The sequence below is a fragment of the Epinephelus moara genome, chromosome 8 (assembly GCF_006386435.1).
Source record: "Epinephelus moara isolate mb chromosome 8, YSFRI_EMoa_1.0, whole genome shotgun sequence".
Taxonomy (NCBI): Eukaryota; Metazoa; Chordata; class Actinopteri; order Perciformes; family Serranidae; genus Epinephelus; species Epinephelus moara.
Genome location: NC_065513.1, coordinates 32,409,334 through 32,429,060, shown reverse-complemented (window position 1 = coordinate 32,429,060; position 19,727 = coordinate 32,409,334). Strand labels below are relative to the sequence as shown.

Sequence of the window (19,727 nt, the reverse complement as noted above, 5' to 3'; positions counted from 1 at the left end):
AGCATACAGAAGACATAAAGATGCTTCAGTCAGATGTTAAAACAACTCGTTGACTCTGGTTGAAGCACTAATGAGGGTACAGGGAGTAAAATGGTGTTAGAGATTAACTCAACACCGGACACTGTGCTCAGTGGGTCAGACGCTGACTGCCGCACAAACATTCTTATTTCTTTGTGTTGTATAAGTGAAGCGTGATCTTGCAATCAGATAGCTGACATGTTTTAATTAACACCAGTTACCAAAATAAATGTCAGCATTGCATGTCTCTGCAAACCATGGATATGTAACTGTTGTACATTATTATTTAGAGGATATGTTTAAACTTTATGTTTCAACAGTGCTGTGGTTAATGTGTGGATGTCTTTCGACACAAAAACCACCTGCTTATGGTTAAGAAAAGATCATGTTTTGGACTAAAATACCCAATTCAGGTGGAACAATCACTCGTCTCGCTCAGTTTTGTTGTCTGTTGGTCTCAAGCAGTGGTCTGCAGCGTGACAGCTGTTGCACCTGTGGGTGTCATGCCATCCACCATGCCCTCCACCTCCCAATGACAAAGTCAGCTCATATACATGTAGCCTGATCAGAACTTCTTAGAGGTGGTGATATGATTAGTATCAATTGTAATGATCCCTGGTTTGCAGTAACGTACATTGCCAACATTTTCTCCGGGCGAGCGGGCTGCAAAAGCCCTTACAAAGTCCTTTGCAGTACTTGCCTTTCACAAATCAGATTAAAAACGAAGGGTAAAAGTGAAACTGGATTCAGTCTTCAGCCATGTTCTAGTTATGTCCGAAACAATTTAATTTCTGGGATTCAACATTTCAACAACGTTTGGGCGGCTGGTTGCCCCACCTCTGTCCATGGCAATATTTCGAGAAACTCCTCTAGATGCTAGTTCAAGTAGAGCCCAAACCAAATCGACATCGTCTGTTTCTGCTCAGATCTCACCAGAAGGCTCATTCTGTGTAAATGGAAGGACTCTTCACCTCCAACATATGGACATTGAATTGGAGAAATTTATTAAAGGATCAACTGCACGCTTCTTTGCCACCTGGCAACCATTTTTAACTTTTGTGGCAAATATGGGAGCTGAAAAACTGTAATGAAAGACGCTACACTCCCCTACGTATGCCATACAAGTTAATTAATGTCATCATTTTCCCTTTTTTAAATCTTTTTTAGTCATCTATTTATTCTTTCTATCATCTATTAACTTTTTAAAAATGTTTCTCTTTCTGGTCTGGCTTTCCCTGTTTGTTCCTGAGTTGATGAGTTGATGGGTGGGTGTTTTGTTTTATTTTTTCCTTATTGGTTTTGTGTTTGTTTATTAACACTCTGTACATTTTCATTGAATTACCAATAAAAAATACCTTGTTTAAAAAAAAAAAGGGTCAGTAAAGGTGACTCTGCTGTCTGATTTTTATACAGATTCTTCCATCCTGACAAACCACTTGGTTATGGTTAGGAAAAGACGTGTTTTGGCTTCAAATACCCAGTTTCAGAGGCACAGTCACCACAGGAAAAGCAGCAATGTCTCAGTAAGAAAAACTGGGCTGACTGGGCTGGGAATATGACTGTATGCATTTGCACAAAATATGGATCAACTTTAAAGGATACATGTCTTCTCTAAACCATTGAGCTCTGTTTTCTGTCATATTATCACAAACTATAAGAATTATTTCCTGAATCAAATGCACATCTTATAAAAGGTTTCTTTGCAGTGTCTTTGGTTCTGTGTGTGATCTTTTTCACTGTACACATTTTGACTTGTCACAGCAGGAAACACACAGGTGGAACTAGTGACACTAACGACGGCTCACAGGAGCAGAGCACTGGAGCTGTCAATCACACACAGCTGTTACTCATCAAAGTAATTACACCTGTCATGATGCACACTGTGAACAAGATCTTCTGAGGCTTTCAGTATACATAAAGCTACACCCTGACTTCCTATGTATAGCTCAAAATAAAGACACCACAGTTACATTTGGAAACTTTTCTTATTTATAACATGATTCACTTTTACTTACTGTTACTCAGTAGACGGTAGCAAAACCGTCTGTGAACATGCACTTGGTATTAATACAGTTCCTAAACAAAATTCACACTTGTGTGGAAGATCTGAAGACCAGAGAAGATCTGCAAAGTTAAAAGTCAGTGTTTAAATGAAGGAGCAAGTGTAAGTTTGAAATGCGCTTGCTTTAATTGATGTTTTATTAAACACGTTTTCCAGCTAATACTGCTATTGCGAAAATGTCGTGTGAAAAAAAACAGGACAGAGATATTTTCTGTCAAGGGAACTATTGATCACATGGAAGAAATATGTGAAAACTGTGTAAATATTAGAGAAGAATGTGAAGACTCTCGGCTGTACCCTTCAGACAGCAACAATGAAACAGAAAAAGCAATTTATAGAAGAGTTAAAAAAAATTCAAGTTCATTTTTGTAGCTGTAACAGAGCTTCCAAAGCAAGACAAGATTCCAGTGTATACAATAATACTTTGTAATAAATTATCAAAATACCGGTAAGAAAACTTTCTGAGCACATTATAAAACACAGAACTGTCACACTGCTGTTTATAGACAATAATGGCTTTTTAAAATATTCATCAAAGAAACAAAAGGCAAGAAAGCAACAATAAATACAAACTAAACCAGGCAGAAGTGTTAGGTATAAATTAAAATAGTGTAAAACAGTGCAGGACTGTACTGTAGGGAGACAGAAGGCTGCTCAGTGGTGAAGACTTTATTTTCAGTAAGTTTTATTTTTTGTTCTCTTTGATCTGAAACCTCGCCGCACCTCAAAATGAGCTCTTTGAAATCTTTACGTCAATCACACATTAACGGGGCACATGTAATTTTTAGGTTTACCTCTTGTTAAAAAAACGCAGGCCTAAATTTCTAAAAGTATGCAGGGTCAGAGATGTTCAGCAATCCTTGTCCCTTGACCCACCATCACTGTCACCCCGTTGAGTCTTTAACCATTCATCTTTTCAAACATGAGGGCAGCAGGTGCTGAAACATGAGACTCAGCGCTACTGGAAACAACAAAAGCTGCTTCTTTTTCATCATCTTAATCTCTCTGTGCCAATCTGCCTGCCTGGTAAAGTGATCCAAAGCCGTGTGACGTCCAGTTAACCAGAAACTGAGTGAAAGCTCGTCAGGTATGTTGAAATTTTCTTGTAGAAAACTGGGTTTGCCTTTTCCAGCGGCGGATGTAGTGGGTGTGCGTCTAAGCTGTCTGGACTCCTTTGTAACCCTGCCGCTTTTGCTGGCGTGTGTTTTTCTTATACCTGTAAAAAAAATAACACAGATCATCACTTACTTATTTCAAAATATGTGCTATTCAAATTATTGACGCTGTTTTCTACCATCTTTAAATGAAAAGCCATGTGAGGAAATGAAAACTGCACGGTGACCCAGTTTAAATGTCCAAAGAAATGTCTTTGAGATAATAATCATTGTCTGTGGTTTGACGTGTCTCTGCATGAAACAGAACAGGATGTTGAGGCAGACTTTACGTCACGAGGGGCTTGATTTGAAACCCAAGGTACACCTGCAGGTTTTACATGATGACAGCCGTTGTGTCTGAGTCATGATCTCAAGTCTATGATCACACATTATTTGCATGTTACCAGAAACTAAATGCATCAGCGAACTAGAATTTACAGTTGTATGCCTCCGCGCACCAGTGAAGAAATGCCAAATTTGAAGAAATTCCCTCCAGGTGTTCTTGAGATATCACATTCATGAGAATGCAACAGACAAGGTCACAGTGACCTTGAGCTTTGACCACTGACCACCAAATTCAAATCAGTTCATCCTTGACTCAAAGTGGGTGTTTGTGCCAAATGTGAAGAAGTTTTCTCGAAGTGTTCTCGAGATATCACGTTCACAAGAATGACGTGGATGCAAGGTAACAGTGACCTTGATTTTTGACTTTTGACCACTAAAATCTAGTAAATTCATCCACGCGAAACACTCGTGCCAAATTAGAAAAAAATTCCACAAGGCATCTTGAGATATCACAGTCACTAGGATAAGATAGATGAGGTCACAATGCCCTTGACCTATGACCACCCAAATCTGATCATTTCTTTCTTGAGTCCAAGAAGAGTCCAATTTGAAGAAATTCCTTCAAGGCTAAAGCATTGCATTCATGAGAATGGGACTGGTGTACGGGTGGACTGGTGGACAGGTGGATGAGCAGACAAACAACCCGAAAACATAATGCCTCCAGCCAAGGCTATCGCTGGCACGGAGGCATATAAAGTTTAAAAACTTTTTTAAAAACTTAAATTAGGCAAAATTCAATTTTCATTTAACAAGAACCTGAAAACAAGCTACATTTCATAGCATTAAAAAATGACATTTTAGAGAAGCAACAGGAGTCAAAAGAGGCAACAAAGCCAAAAAAAGGCCAATGGATTATTATTACCTGTGCATTAAGATGTGAGCAGCACTTTAGCACTTTGTTAGCCGGTCAAAGTGGAGCCAACTTTAACTACTTTGAAAATTCATCTTGTTAAGTTATTTATGGAGTTCTGAAAGTCTGGAATAAGACTGTTAGGACTCCAGTGTGTGGAGTGTGTAAAATGTTTAAGATATTTTTTGACATTTTCATGTTCGTTTGATAGTGAGAGACAGGTATGAAAGGGAAGAGATGTGAGAAGACCTGCAGCAAAGGGCCCTGGCCCAGACTTGAACTCAAGCCACTGTGGTAAGGACTCAGCCTTACTGATACACACTCTACGCAGTGAGCTACTGTGGCATCCAGCATGTAAAATGTTAATTTACAGAGCAACTCCTACATCAGTTAAAAGTAGTGCAGTAATTCAGTATTATAGTGCTGCAGTTCTATATTTAGTTTTAATATGTTGTGGAGTAGAAGTAGCCCATTACAACACATTCTCACATATCGACATCTGATCATGGACACCAGATATGACGTGCAAGGTACCCTGGGTGTGTTGGTTGACGACGTTCTGGGACGCCATGTCAAGTTCTACCTGTTGCATGCATTGTTTTCTTTCAAAATACACTTCCATTCTCACAGGAAATTCACTGTTTACATACTGTCTCTAAAATAAACGCGCTACGTCAGTACAACAACCTGCATTGACGCATGTGGTTAGGTTTGGGCAACAAAAACATGTGGTTAGGTTTTGGAAAAAAGAAAAAGGTTTGGCTTTAGAATCTGGCGGGATGCGAACACCATGTTAGTGTTTGTTAGACCCATCCACCACCACTCCTGCACGCCCTGTTTGGACTTTCACTACCTTAACTTTTGTCCTTATCTGACATCAACGTGGATTTCGATTACTTCGGAGTGAGATTGGGTTGCCTATTACGTTACAGAAAATGGAAATACTCAAGTACCTCAAAACACAGCATTTACATATCATCATCTTACAAGCTGATAAGGCGAACTTGTTCACAACGAATTGCTCATTTACACATCCAGCAGTTACAGAGCAACATTTGCTTTCATTTGGAGTCGTGTTACTGTCCAGTATTCACTATCTTTTAGCTCCGCCTTTGGTCTCCACCAACTTCTGAGGAAAATATCCGACTTTTTAGCTACTAAATTCTTCACTATGTTCACCAGCTTGTTGCTTACTGTGTCTCACAGCTGTTTGGTGCTAGGTAGGTAGCGTACAGTGGATTTTTACAGCTTTTTTTGCCTGCTGCAGCTGTAAACGACACAATGAGAGCCGTAGGAATGAATCACAACAGTTAGTGTGAGTTCAAACTCACTGTAAAGCTCCATTAAGCCAAGGGGAGCAGCAGATTCAGGTGTTAAGTCTCTTTAGGTTCGTCACCAGGAGCAACCACTTTTACATTGTCCCGTTGTTTTCACAGTTATTTTAAACATTGTTTTTTATAAATATTGATCTTAGCCATTCTTCCAGTAACTACTGGATATGATACTGTGGAGATACAGCATGAGGAATGAAAGGTGAGCATTTGAAGGAAGTCAATTAAAGAATTGAAAATGTAATGTTTTCATTTAAAAAAGTGTTTTGGAAGTTGGCCAGCTTCATCCTTACAATGCATCTATTGCTATCAGCAAGCCACATCAACATCATACTATTACAAACAGTTAAGTGACATGAAAAGTCATTACTCTTGCAAACACACACACACTCACTCACTGACTAAATCCTTACCATTTGCAGCAGAAGTAGAGAGCTCCAGCCAGACCTATAATCAGCAGACTCACACAGAAAACGGTCACAATAATCTGCTCTTCTCCCATTGGCTGAACAACGAGCTCCGGGTTGCTACACCTGGGGCCGTAGAAGCCCCTCTCACACCTGCAACACAAAGAGACGAGTCATGCATGATCACACCTGATAATTAAAACTAGCAGACACACACACACAGACACACACATAGGATCATGATCGTACTTGCAGTGGTGCTCGTTGATGTCCACCAGCAGCATGCACTGGCCGTTGTTCATGCAGTAGCTGTCAAAAGTGCTGTCGCAGTTCTGTGTTGATCGCTTCACCACATGATGGCGCTCTTCTCCCTGTCCTGAAACACCAACAACAAGACAGCTGATGGAAATCTTTTCACAGGAAACTGCATCATTTACACTGAGAGGGAATACATATTTAGACACAACAAGCAGACAGCAGGTGTTTAGACACCCTCTGGTCTCGTTGACTAATCCCCAAATCTGAGTATTAAACTACCACTGTGACAGGTATTTATTACCTCAACTGTGTTTGCATTGTTCCATTTTTTTGCAGTAATAAAAGTGCCATTATTGGGATGTGAGAGTGCAGAATCAGTAACATCTTCTTAACCACCAAAACTCAATTTTTATATGCAATATTTGTTTTAGAGCTGCAACAATTAGTCGATCTAAAGGAAATAAATCTGCAGCTAATAGTCATTTAAATTATTTTTCAAGCAAAACTGTCAAACCTGTGGTGGAAAGAAAATAGCTCTACATGAAACTGCTCACAACAAGGTCTGTGGATTATCTTGAGCAACCAGGTCATAAATTCTGGAAAGACACATTGTTGTTGAGTTTTTTTCTCTTGGTGCTTTGAACACCAAAATATTGGAGAGAAGGCAGACATCTCTACGGCCGATATCTTCAACACTCTGCAACTCACACCAAAACAATCTGGACTGATAAACAGCACTACAGGTAAGAGGGAAAATATGTATTTTTGATTTGGGTGTGAACTGTTGCTTTTAGATCTGTAATCTACAGACTTCACACTTGAATGCTTCATTCATGTTCTACTACTGCAGAGTTCATCAGTGTTACAACACACTTCATGCCGTGCTGCACCAAAAATAAAACACATGATACTAAATGCAAAAAATATCACTTACAGTTATCAGAATAGTATCCCTTACTGTCTGAGATTACTTCTAGTTCTCCAAATGCATTTCAGTACTTTGAATTATGTTTTTTTTTATAGTATTTCAAAGACATGCATGTTTTTTATACTGTACTTCACAAATAAAGTGATTTGTTACATTTGTGTGGGTGAATACCTGCAGAGAGAGAGGAGCTGTCTGGAGTCTGCAGTCTGGATGAGACGCTCTTGGTGAGAACATACGGCCAGAGCAACATGACACCTGTTGAAAAGAGAATTTTGGTCTCATTAATTACACTGGATTAAAGGTCATTCGGTCAGCTTTGTATGGGTATTGAGTTTTACCAGTCCTGTGTAGGTTGTTGTTATGTTATGTGGCTACCAACCTTTTCGGCAGGTATCCTCTGAAAATAAATGTGACTTATGAGCTGTGATCAGTTTGGAAAAGTGATCTTCTTTTCTCAAATTGTCTAATTTCAATTATTTAAGTGGCCTGAAAAGGTATTTATCTAATATTTCACAAGGAAAAATGAACTATTAGAGCAGTGGTTCCCAATTGGTCCAGCCACGGGGTCCAGTTTTCTCCTTAGTCATTATTTTAAGGTCCACAAAGTTTAATATTCAGCGTCATAATTGCATTTGGCCATGCCATCAAGCTAGTTTGCTGTCTTTGTTAACTGTCCATTATTCACTCACTCTACATCGGGCAATGGCAAAAGCTCTGTGCTGGAAATTCACTGTACTTCAAAATTTAAGCGTGATTTTTACAAACTTGACACATTCACGAGTCACTTGCGGTCCATTCAGAATGGACCCGTGACCCACTTTTGGACCACGATCCACCAGTTGGGAACCACTGGATTAGAGAAAACCAGAAAACAGTTTTTTCATTATCTCAGATCATGATCCTGGGACTCTTTTGGGGGTCCAGACCAATTACTTAACTTGATTTTTAGACATTTTGGTTAACATATTTTTTCGCATTTAATTTCTAACATCAAATGTGGCCTGTGTTTTTATTTAGGATGAGGAAAAAAACTTGATCATCAACATGAGTATGAAATGTGCTTTGACTCTGGATCTGTACCATGATACTGCATGTGAGAGCAGTGCGTTCACACGGCTCCACAGTGATTGTTTGTTTACCGTGTTTTGATAAGACGCCACACCAGCATCAAGAAAAAATTCAAAGATCATAAATATATCTTTTGGCAAGAAACGTGCGATTCCCTGCCAAGTTTCTCTGTGTAAACTTTGCCAACTGGGACATGATGATGTGGTGTGGCCCGTGTTGCCCGGCCCCACATGCCTGTACCAGCCTGCACAGCTTTATAATGCACTGCATTAGCAGACGCCCACATTCCTGCAGACGGGAGAGGGAAAAAAACACATGAACCTGGATGCACGATGTGTCTGGTTATGACTGGTTATGAATCTGGTTATACTCGCTATAAAAGCCTGGCCATGGCGCCTTCTCTGGGTTTCTGTTCCTGTCTGTTGTTATGGCTGCAGAGATATTTTCCTCTGTTTTCTGTGAGAGGAGCAGCCTGGTTGTTGGGTGTTCCTGACGTGGCTGATGGGTGCAAAGTACATAGTGCACTCGAGCTGGAAGTATTGACGAAGCAACTTTGCTGTATTACCAATTAATCACTGTCCAATCAACCCATTTATATCATTAGTCACTGACTCACTGTAATCTGGCAGGAGCCGGTTCTATCCACCCATCTCCCTCGCTTTAATTTGGACAGGAATTACAACAGTACTTTTCCAACAGTTTGCGCAACCTTTGGCTTTGTGAAAAGTTTAATATGCAACACTGAACTGGTTCATACAAATATAAATAAATGTAGGGTAAAGATGAGCAGCGCATAGTAAGCCTACTTTATATGACACTGATAATCAAGAGGAGCTAAATGAGGGATGGTTATCAGTGCAGGTAAACTCCTATCATGATGGATAGCCCATTAATACACAGTGTAAATAAACAAAGGGAGGAATAAAAGCGGCAGTTGCATAGAAATTACTACAAAATTCTAAAGTGGTTTATTTCAGGAGGCAAAAGAAAAAAAATCCAAATGAAAAATTAGCATTCATATGATGACTTGCAGTTGTTATAATGTCAGAATGTGAGTACAAGTACTGCGCTTGAGCACTATTTTAAGGTACTTGTTCTCTCCACTGCACTTCACAGGGAAATGTACTTTTTCCCCTAGTATTTTCCACTACAATTACTGGTTGTTTTTCAGTTTACAACATTTTTGTGGCACGGTGGCGCAGTGGTAAGCGTTGTCTCCTTACAGCAACATTGTTACTGGTTCAAACCCAGGGTGGGGGAGCCCTTTTGCGCAGAGTTTGCATGTTCTCCCCGTGTCAGCGTGGGGTTTCTCTGGGTACTCATGCAGATGAGGTCAATTGGTGACTCTAAATAGCCCCCACCATGTCAAGTTCCGCCTGTTACATGCATTGTCTTTTTTCAAGATACAGGTTATGTCGTTTTTCCTTCAACAACAAACCCATGTGGTTATGTTTGGCCAACACACACACACATGGTTGGGTTTAGGCAACAAAAGAACAGGGTTTGGCTTTAGTGAACACTGGCCTCCTGGGTGAAAGTCGGTGGTTGTTGGATCCATCTAACCACCCTCCCACTCATCCTACTCGGACTTTCACAGCCTTAACTTTCGTTCTTGTCCCACCGCGTTTCCCCCTGACCCCGCTGGGTTGGCCGCATATCATGCCGAAGGGGCCGTGAAAGGACAGCTATTTTGTTGGTGTCTGATGTTGGAAGTCACTGCCCAAGCGCCAGATTTCGATGATTTCGGAGTGACACAGGGTTGTGTGATGACATCACAGATTTTTAAATCGCTTTTTTCAGCTCGAGGAAGGTTTTAACATAGGCTATAAAACGTCCATGGATCAAAACTCATAATACAAAGAGTCATAATTGACCTTGTTTGCAGTTCGAGGTGTCCGGTCAACAGTTAAATAGATATCTCTTTTATAATGGCAGTCTACAGGGAAAATACTTTTTTTTTGGGGTTATTTTTGGGCTGCAATACCGCAAATGGCCACTGGGAAAAACTGGAAACAAGGCCAAGCAGTGTTCCTGGTGGCCTGCTATATATGTAATGAGCAGAAGCTAACACACTGTCCCTATGCATCCGAAACTGACACTAGAGGGGTACCTAGAGCGGCATAGTCTGAAGCATTGTAATATTGGTACATTCACCTCAGCAAAGCATCTAAGTACCTCCTCCACTTTTGGGTACGCCACAGTTTATACAAGCTTGAATGTTCTATGACTTTTTATAGAGAGGAATAACCCTGAACAACAAGCAAATGACAGATTTAATCAGACCGCATGTGCTTTCAAATAATAAATCTTCCATTCACGGTTTAATTGCCAACATCCTTCAGCATCCCTCAGGCTCTGAGTTCAGCATGTGCGTCAACTGATTAACACAGGTATGTGGCAAAGGCCCTCACCTGACTCCAAAAACTTCCACTCAGGGCGATCTTTTCAGCACTTTGCACTTGAATTATTAAAAGTAAAAGAATATCATTACACACGGGACGGACCTGTTGTTTAAAATTAGTGGATTAATACTTATTAGCATTTTAATACTAATTAATACTAACTGGTTGAGGTAACTTAAATTATTGTGTACATAACAATACATACAGTTTTATCAGGTGGTCATATCTTTTGTAGGTTTTGATCTAGCTGCTGTCCATAAAATGTAATGTAAAAAGTGTCATATTTCGCTTTGAAATGTAGTGGAGAATAAGTATAAAATAGCATGATGGAAAGTAGAAGCACTGTCTTGACAAACTATGCATGCATGTAATGCACAAGTAATAATAATCCAGTGGTTTAACATATAATATAAAATTTTAGGACCATTCTGCTGCTAAATGAGTACGTTAATTTTACTTTTGATACTCTAAGGATATTTTATTGGTACTACTTAAATACTTTTACCTAAGCACATTTTTAAGTCTACAGCTTTTACATCCAATGGAGCATTTTTGGTACTTTTTGGTTATTGAGTAAACGATCTGTCACCACACTGAAAACTGCAAAGCAAAAACAGTAATTAGTTGTCAGATAAATGTAATGGAGTCAATGGGGATGAGTAAAAGTTCAAGGTTAAGTATTTAGATTGTTTATTTAAGTAAAAGTTGCAGTTCCAAAATGGGAAAATACTCTAGTAAAAGTACTAGTCCTGCATTTAAAATGTTACTTAGGGTTAATGAAAATACAGAAGTACCGCCAGCTAAATGTACTAAAAGTATCAAAAGTATGAGTATTCATTTTGCAGGAAAAATGGCACCTGTGAATGTTATTAGACATTATTGCATCATCAAGACTGGTGCATCAGTTTGTCAAAATGCAGCTAATTTAAACCAGCCTATGTGGACTACTGTTGGTTTAATCTACAACAATTCTTTGTATTTCATAAAATGACACAGAAAAGTACAATAGTTCAGCCTAAAGTAACAGAGTCAAAATATAAAGTAGCATAAAATGTAAATACTCGAGTACAGGTTTTGTACAAGGAATGCAAAGCAAGCACGAGAGGGGCTTAATAGGATGATGGGCAAGGAAGGTAAAAAAAAAAAAAGCCAAGTGTGAATACTGTAGATTGCGGTCAGTTTGTTAATGATCTGAACATCTGTTATAGAAGGTTTGATGTGAAAGACCCAAGGATAGGCTGCACCACCGGTGGCAAGCAGATAGGTAGCTACGAAACTATTCAACTGTCAAAACCAGACCCAACAAAGCCCCAGGACCTGATGGTCTGAGAGGAAGGGTACTTAAAGTGTGACCTGACCAGCTTACAGGGCCTGTCACTCAGTTGACTGCCAAACAGTTGTTTTTTTCCATACTCACAGAACAAAATCTACCGTCTCCTAAAGATTTTAGACCAGTTTAACTCACTTCACTCGTAGGGTGCTTTCAGACATAGAGTTGTCTTGCTTTGGTCCAAATTAGGGATTAATTTTGTTACAAAGTTGTATAATTGCCTAGAGTTGGTTCATGTTCTCACGGCAGCATTTACAAGTGGATCAGATCAAATGCCTTGCACTAGAAAGCTGCTCTTGATTGGTCAGAATTTCCATGTGGGTAAAATCCAGGAAGTAAAAAAGACATTGAAGAAGAGTACACTTGCAAGATGAATGTGACACTTTCTAATGTCACAGTGGAGGGACAACTACGCAGGTTGATTTTAGCGCTGCTCATCGTGGACTATATTGCTGTCATTGTTCATTTTAGTCAAACCATACAGTTTGAAAACGAGGCGCGGCTCCAACTAGAAAACAATGTTTTGATGCATTGGATGTGCTGAATGTGCATATTAAGGCAGTACAGGAGGAGGTGCACATTAATAATCCTCCAGGACTGTAACATGCTCATGTTTAACCCAAACAATGTGTCATGTGACTGCAGTTGGTTCAGATCGAGATCGGAACACGTTCTCACCACAAACGAACCGCACCAGAGTTCTTCTCCTCAAGAAGGTGCACACCTGAGTGCGATTGCTGTGTTCACACCTGCCCAAATTAACTGCACTTAGGGGGCAAACTAACTTGAGTTCAACTGAACCAAACCAAACAGGGCAGGTGTAAAAGCACCCTTAGCTAAGTGTATGGAGGGAGTGGTCAGCATCCATCTTAAGTCCTCTGTAGGGGATCAGCTCGAGCCCCTGTAATTTACTTAAAAATCACACAGGGGGACGGAGGATGCTATTCTCACCATAGCGGGCCATATAGCAAGACACCTACAACAACCAAAATCATTTGCTCATGTACTTTTTATTGATTTTAGCTCTGATTTCAACATGATGCAAATCAACATTCTTTTAGATTGACTTTTTAAGATGAATGTGAATGGTGGTCTTATTCATTGAATATGAAACTTTTTTTTAACTGAATGTCCTCAGAGGGTTTAAATGAATGGGTCTACTCAGACAAGCTTGTTTTAAATACTGGGGCACCGCAGGGCTGTGTGCTCTCACCACTGCTGTTTTCCATTTATACAAATAAAATGAATAATGTCAAGCTGTTTGAATATGCAGATCATTTGGCTCTGGTTAGTCTTCTCCTGAAGATAATGCCATGTATGAAGAGGCTTACTTCATGACAAGAAAACTGGAGATGATGAGGCCAAAACAAAAGAACTTATAAATGGAACCAGTCATATCCTCCCTGTCATCATATTTAATAACCAGCCTGTGGAAAAGTGGAACAATTTAGGTACTTGGGTACAACTATTGATCAGACATTAACTTTTAATGGAAACTCAGAGAGCATTTCCAAGAGAGCCAATCAGCACCTGTTTTTAATCAGGAAGCTGAAGAGCTTCACTGTTAGCCAACACATACTTCCAATAGCATAGAGAATCCTGGTTAAAAGCATTTTATCATTTAACATTACAGCATAGTGGCAACCTGAGTGCAAGGAGCAAAAACAAGCTCTCCATAGTCATTAACATTAGAGGTAAGTCACAGAAGCAAGTCAGCACTATCTGACAGTGCTGTATGCAGGAAGGCTAAACATGTAATTGCCAATGCCTCACTTCTGTTACACTCAGAGTTTGAGCTGCTCCTGTCTGGGCATCGATTTAGGGTCCATAGAGCCAGTCGGAACATATATAAGAAGTCCTTTATTTCCTGTGCCGTACAGGCAATGAACACAGGATGACTGTATCAGGAACACTACTAATTTTATAAGATGTGCTCTCATTTACTATTTATTTGCCTATTTGCACGTTTTTAATCTACAATATTTATTGTTAAACTGTACGTTTTAATTGTGTATTGTGTTGTGTGTCTTTTCTGGTGTCTTTGCTTTGCTGAGTTTAGCTGTACAGGTAGGTGGATTACCTGTCGTGTTTCTGACCTGATCTCAGCTCTGCTTTTACATGAATAACTTCAAACTGAGTCCACACCTGAATCCTCCCAGCTCTAATCCACACCTCAAATAAGTATGTGAACTTGACTTTGTATCAAACACTAAAAAAACAGAACTTACCGATCAGTGAGAGGAGTGCGGAGGGTTTGCTGTTCCCCATCTCAGAGCCGACAGGTCGCTGACAGGAGGCTCGCTCGGTGGGCTCTCAGGTGAGGAGCAGTGTGGATTAAAGACGCTTCCGATTTGCCAAAATAACTATTAGATAAAGGGGGGCAGGCGATACCTCCTCTGGCAGATCCTGACGGACTCAATCCTGCGGTCTGGGTGTGGTGACAGACTCCTGTAATTTAGACAATTTTACACTTCAAAGGTCCAAATAAAAAGAGAGACCCTCAAGGCACCGTTTTACCGAGAGGAAAAAAACAAGGAGGAGCTGCTCCTGTCATCCCCTCTATCACTGATGGGCTTTTTTATTTATTTATTTAACAGATAGAAAGTGGTGGAAGAAGAATTTGGATCCTTTACTTGAGAAAAAGTCAAACTACAATGTAAAAATACTCTACAAATTAAAGTCCTCCATTCAAAAAGAGTCAATGTGGAGATTTTTTATATACAGTATCCTGTAACCATGCAACATATTGGAGTAGTAGTGTAGTAAATTGCTGAAAAATACATGTAGTACAGTAAAAACAGCAACATATTTAGGGTTAGTTGTAAGGGTTGCTTGAAAAGTCTGTTCAACACAATTCATTCAGTACAATTCTATCTATATACACAAAAGGTTTCCATAGATAGCCGTACAGGTATCATCCATCTGTTAGGCTATCATCAATATTCAATGGTTGGGCTGATAGATGTACATGGGTTGGATACAGATGTCAAAATATGAGTTTTGAATGTATGAATATTTGCAAGACTGTGAAACTGTGTGTCAATAAGATACCTGACATATAGTTCAAAATAATGATATGTTTTAGGCAACAGGACAGTAGTTAAGATGACATATGGTTGGATCCAGTGACCGACATAGACAGCTCAGTAACTGAAAAACAAGTATGACAAAGAAATGTACCTATGCTGGCTGAAAACGCTCTTTGTTACTGAACTCAGCTGAAACACGTCTAATCTTTGTGGAATTTTGTGGGTTTGGTGGTATTGTGGTCAACTGGCCGGAAGCTTGAAAGGATCGACCCTGTGTAAGCACATAAAACGTCCATGTTACAATTTACCCCGTTAGGTTGTGCCCCACACTCCCCTATAAAGTAGCATAAAATGGAAATACTCGAGTAAAGTTCAAGTACTTCAAAACTGTTTCTAAGTGTGGTGTTGAGTAAATGTACTTAGTCACTCTTATAGTTACTTTCCACCAGTGCAGACAAATGTGGGTTAAGCACATAGTTTGGAGCAATGGCGTAAGATAGTTATGATGGGCCCCAAGCTGTCATGCTCATATTGTCTCGTCATATGATCCGAGACTTGACACTAGATAGCATCAACATACATATTAGTCAGCAATCATCACTGCATATTTGTATACAACAAAAAAATACCAAAGAAAATAAGAAATTATTAATTTAACAAATTGAATAGTTGATTTATAGTTATTGAATAAGCATGACATTTTTTATAGATGCCACTGACTATTGTACAAAAAGAAAAATTAAACATGACAGAGATGGGTTTAAATTTTTAAGGACATATATGACACTGTTTTTAATTTAACATGAGCTCTTCTTTGAACACAGGCATATTTTCAAACTCAGAAGGACCCACTGTCCACCCAATTCATTGTTGGAGGACCCACTCTCTCTTTGGGCCCCCCACCTCACGAGCTGCAGTGCAACCGCACTGCCTGCCCTTAGTTTGGAATCCTAATTAAAGGTTACCTGTGATATTCCTTTAGAGACTTACAGTTTTGATTATTACCCTTTGATTTTTTTTATAATGTAAAGTAATGAAGTAAGAATATTTAAGCTCAGTAATGACTCATTATTGTTTTTTAATCTTTCCTTATTCTTAAAAAAATAAAGTCATAAAATGACCCCAAAACTGCTGAACAAGTTTACTGTTTAAACTGATATTTCACAGAATATTCACATATATATATAATAGAAACGCATGGTGGTCCCTTGCATGGTGACTTCACTGATGTGATTTTAACAGATGCGTGTTGATGCATGCTCTCTGTAGCATGTAACTTTCTTTGTTGTTTGTTTAAGCAGATTTTAATCAGTTGCAAAATGTTTCTTCGTCATTAACAGCGTAGCAGATCAAAACATATGATTGTATATTCCCCTCCCTTGAACACTCCTGTTTTACGTTATCCACTCCATGAACTTAAGCAAATATAACGTACCATCCTTTTTTTTTTGTGACTCAGATCTGCTGTTTGTGCATGTGCACTGTTTGGTGTGTTAGCCTTTAGGGTCAACAGAAGACTCTTGTACAGTTTGTGCATCAGTGGTCATTATAGCTTCAAGGAAGTAATACATGAATTTGACATTTGTGTCAAATTAGGGACATCACGAGTCACCTTTGCAATTTATTTTCAAATCCCCCCCCAAACAGCAACATTATCTCCTGCTAAATTGAAAATGCTTCTTGAGCCGTGTGTGTGTGTGTGTGTGTGTGTGTGTGTGTGTGTGTGTGTGTGTGTGTGTGTTTATTCACATTTTACCCACAAAAATTCAAGCAACACATACACATTTATTTTATGAATTTATTACAAAATTTTAAATAAAAAAAGTTGAACACTTGAAATAAGTTAATTGCTACATTACAATAAATAGTCATTTGTTCTCTCTCATTCTTTCACGGATAATTTAGTGAATCATATCTGACCCTGTTTGACATGAATAGACACAGTTTAGTTTTTCCTCAATTGTTTGAATGATGTTAAATAGCGGTCTTCTTTACACACATCAAATATCCAATACAGTCTCATAAGTGCTTTGTAGATCATTTCCAATGCTGTGGATTATTCAGTGTGATGAGATGTTATGGTTTGTGTTTAATGAACAGTGATAATGGTGATGACAGCGGTGAAGATGATGATGAACAGATGAGTTGCAGGAGGTCACACTGACGTCTCGGACGCCGCAGATTTTATTAGCGGTGCTGATTTTTTACACCTGGAAAAAAAGATCATCTGAATTAGAACTTGTTCTTGGTAACAATTCAAGACATTTTTAAACAAGACTCGTGTTTTTTTTTTTTACATATAGTTCATATCCTAACTACATACACCAATGCATTTGAAAAGTATTTATTTTATAATTTAAGAGGGTAAACAACCTCAAGACTGAAATCATTTTTGGCTGATTCATTACAGGGAGTTCACTTGGCAGGGAGAGACAAACGGAATATGTCCAGAGTGCCAAATGCCAAATGTTTTGAGGCTTTAATACTACAATTCCTCTGCTCCTAACGTGCCCTTATTCCTTCATAAAACTCCAGCACTGTGTGGAGGACGCCTGCAGATACTCACCTCTTATAGACAAAGCAGTAACTTAAGATGCCCAGGACGATGATGAACATGGCCACCCCAAAAATGATGCCAATCAGTTGCTCCAGCTCAGGCAGAGTGCGAGCGTGATCACTGTAGAACAGGCAGCGTTGCCCGCTGTATGAGGACGTGCAGCTGCAGACCACACAGACAAAATATGTGAGTGCATTCCAGAGGTGAACACGAACCAACATGCGCATGACGATAAGAGGCGCTGATCATAACTAGAACATATTCAGGAGGCACAGGCTTAAAAAATGTGTGCCGCATAGCACATCTTACATGCAAGAGGGTTCGTCGCTGTCTTGAGGGTACATGCACTCTCCACCGTTTTCACAGTACTTTGCATGTTCACTTCTGCAGGATCTGTGTGAGCGCTCAACCCGAGGTTCCTCCATACTGCCTGCAGAGACACAGAGAGAGAAGCTTCGTCAGCAATTATCAACTCTTACACACAAAAGTATGGGGGCTCATTTGTGCCCTAAATAATCAACTAATGATCGATACATGACGGATTTAAAATCAAAACCAAATGAACAAAATATGCATTTTTTAATGTGTTTATTTTTTTTACCTTATTTTTCTGCAATTTATTGATTAATTTATTTCATAAAAACAAAAATAAATTGTAGGAATGAGTGATTATTACATTTTGCATTTGTCAGTTGCTTCTGCAGTTTTTTTTTTCTTGCAGCAGGAGGTGGCACCTATACTGCTGTCAATTATTTATCATTTAATTCATTCATTAATTGATTGTTGATTGGCACCACTGGGCCCCCATAGCGACTACTGTTCCCCACACAGATTTCTACGTTTTTGCACAAGATGCAATAGATAAATTAACATTTCCATAACTTTGGGGCTCTGTAAACGTCAGCTAAATTACTGATAAAACACAAGTGACACAAAAACCAGACTGCAATGACGACACTTACTGTTGTTGAGCTGTGTGGTCAGAGATGAGATCGACACAGTGGGAGGTGCTGTGGTCGGGAGGTTGTTGCTCAGCATTGCGGATCGTCCTGCTGTGATCAGGAGAAGCAGCAGGAAGGCTGGAAATGACCGAAAATATGGATTTAGATTATTAGATTTTGCTGTTGCTTCTCTTCTCTCCCTTGTGGTGCTGCAAAACTTGTTGTTTCCAAGTCGAGATTTTTATTATCTTGTTTTTATGTGATTCTTTTACTCACACCTGCAATGTTGTGATCACAAATATGAGAAAAATGTTGCTCGGTTTTGGTCTAAAGTTACTGCCTTTTTTTTTACTTTTAAGAAAAGATCAACATTACCAAAACACCACATTTGAATAGTACTGTTACAAGTGTTAAAGCACCTTTTAACTAATCTAAGCAAACTACAAACTCACCGAATTCTACTCTTTTCAAATCTGACACCGCATAACAAAACTTACCCTTCCCCAGGTATGTCTGTCTTTGTGCAAACATCTTGTCGTCTGTCGGCGTTATGTCTGATGTTCTCAGCTCAACTCCTTCTGTGTGATCACCAGCCGGCTTCTGCTGAGTTTATATGCTCCGAGCCCCCGCAAAAAAATGCCAATCAATGAACCGAAAAGTGAAAAGTGAGAGGGATTTCCTTTTCAAAAAATCTATTTGCATCACTTCCTTTATGTGCGCCGGCTCCCTGCATGCAGAGGCAAATCTGATGATGGTGGTGGTGGGGTCACATGATTGCCCTGGGGCTCCTTAAATGTGGCTTCTACCTTGGAAGTTTTGTGAACCCACGCAGTTGTTTGATTTATAGTTTCACTCAAATGACTCTTGCAGTTTTGACAGGTCGCTTCACTGACAATTACAGGTGTTGTGAAAGTCTCAGTTTCTTCAGAGGGATGATTATAGAAAGAACATTTTACAGGATTTCTTTGTGTTTGTGTGTGTGTGCCTCTAACTTTCTATATGACAGGTGAAGTGAGGACAGAAACATAGAGAACAGGTGCTGTAAAT

General features: G+C 39.4%; 2 protein-coding genes across 2 annotated transcripts; both read right to left on the bottom strand.

Annotated features, from left to right (window-relative positions):
- Positions 1-2,003: 2,003 nt before the first annotated feature.
- Positions 2,004-14,676, bottom strand: LOC126394735 (proepiregulin-like). Its single transcript, XM_050051758.1, has 5 exons — positions 14,382-14,676; positions 7,525-7,608; positions 6,417-6,543; positions 6,174-6,320; positions 2,004-3,296 (listed from the first exon to the last, which is right to left on the bottom strand). Exons 1-5 carry the CDS (start codon positions 14,419-14,421, stop codon positions 3,236-3,238), a joined length of 459 nt encoding a protein of 152 aa, XP_049907715.1. The 5' UTR covers positions 14,422-14,676; the 3' UTR covers positions 2,004-3,235.
- Positions 14,677-16,978: 2,302 nt separating this feature from the next.
- epgn (epithelial mitogen homolog (mouse)) lies at positions 16,979-19,326 on the bottom strand. Its single transcript, XM_050051757.1, has 5 exons — positions 19,178-19,326; positions 18,702-18,818; positions 18,049-18,169; positions 17,749-17,901; positions 16,979-17,392 (listed from the first exon to the last, which is right to left on the bottom strand). Exons 1-5 carry the CDS (start codon positions 19,209-19,211, stop codon positions 17,338-17,340), a joined length of 480 nt encoding a protein of 159 aa, XP_049907714.1. The 5' UTR covers positions 19,212-19,326; the 3' UTR covers positions 16,979-17,337.
- Positions 19,327-19,727: the final 401 nt, after the last annotated feature.

Excerpts from the sequence above, each read along its gene's own strand:
- LOC126394735 (XM_050051758.1), bottom strand. The coding sequence starts at position 14,421 with ATGGGGAACAGCAAACCCTCCGCACTCCTCTCACTGATCG. Across the intron at positions 6,544-7,524 it reads CAGCTCCTCTCTCTCTGCAG|GACAGGGAGAAGAGCGCCAT; the intron begins GTATTCACCCAC and ends TTGGTGTTTCAG. Across the intron at positions 6,321-6,416 it reads ATCAACGAGCACCACTGCAA|GTGTGAGAGGGGCTTCTACG; the intron begins GTACGATCATGA and ends TTTGTGTTGCAG.
- epgn (XM_050051757.1), bottom strand. The coding sequence starts at position 19,211 with ATGTTTGCACAAAGACAGACATACCTGGGGAAGG. Across the intron at positions 18,170-18,701 it reads GACCACACAGCTCAACAACA|GCAGTATGGAGGAACCTCGG; the intron begins GTAAGTGTCGTC and ends GTGTCTCTGCAG. Across the intron at positions 17,393-17,748 it reads TACTGCTTTGTCTATAAGAG|GTGTAAAAAATCAGCACCGC; the intron begins GTGAGTATCTGC and ends CTTTTTTTCCAG.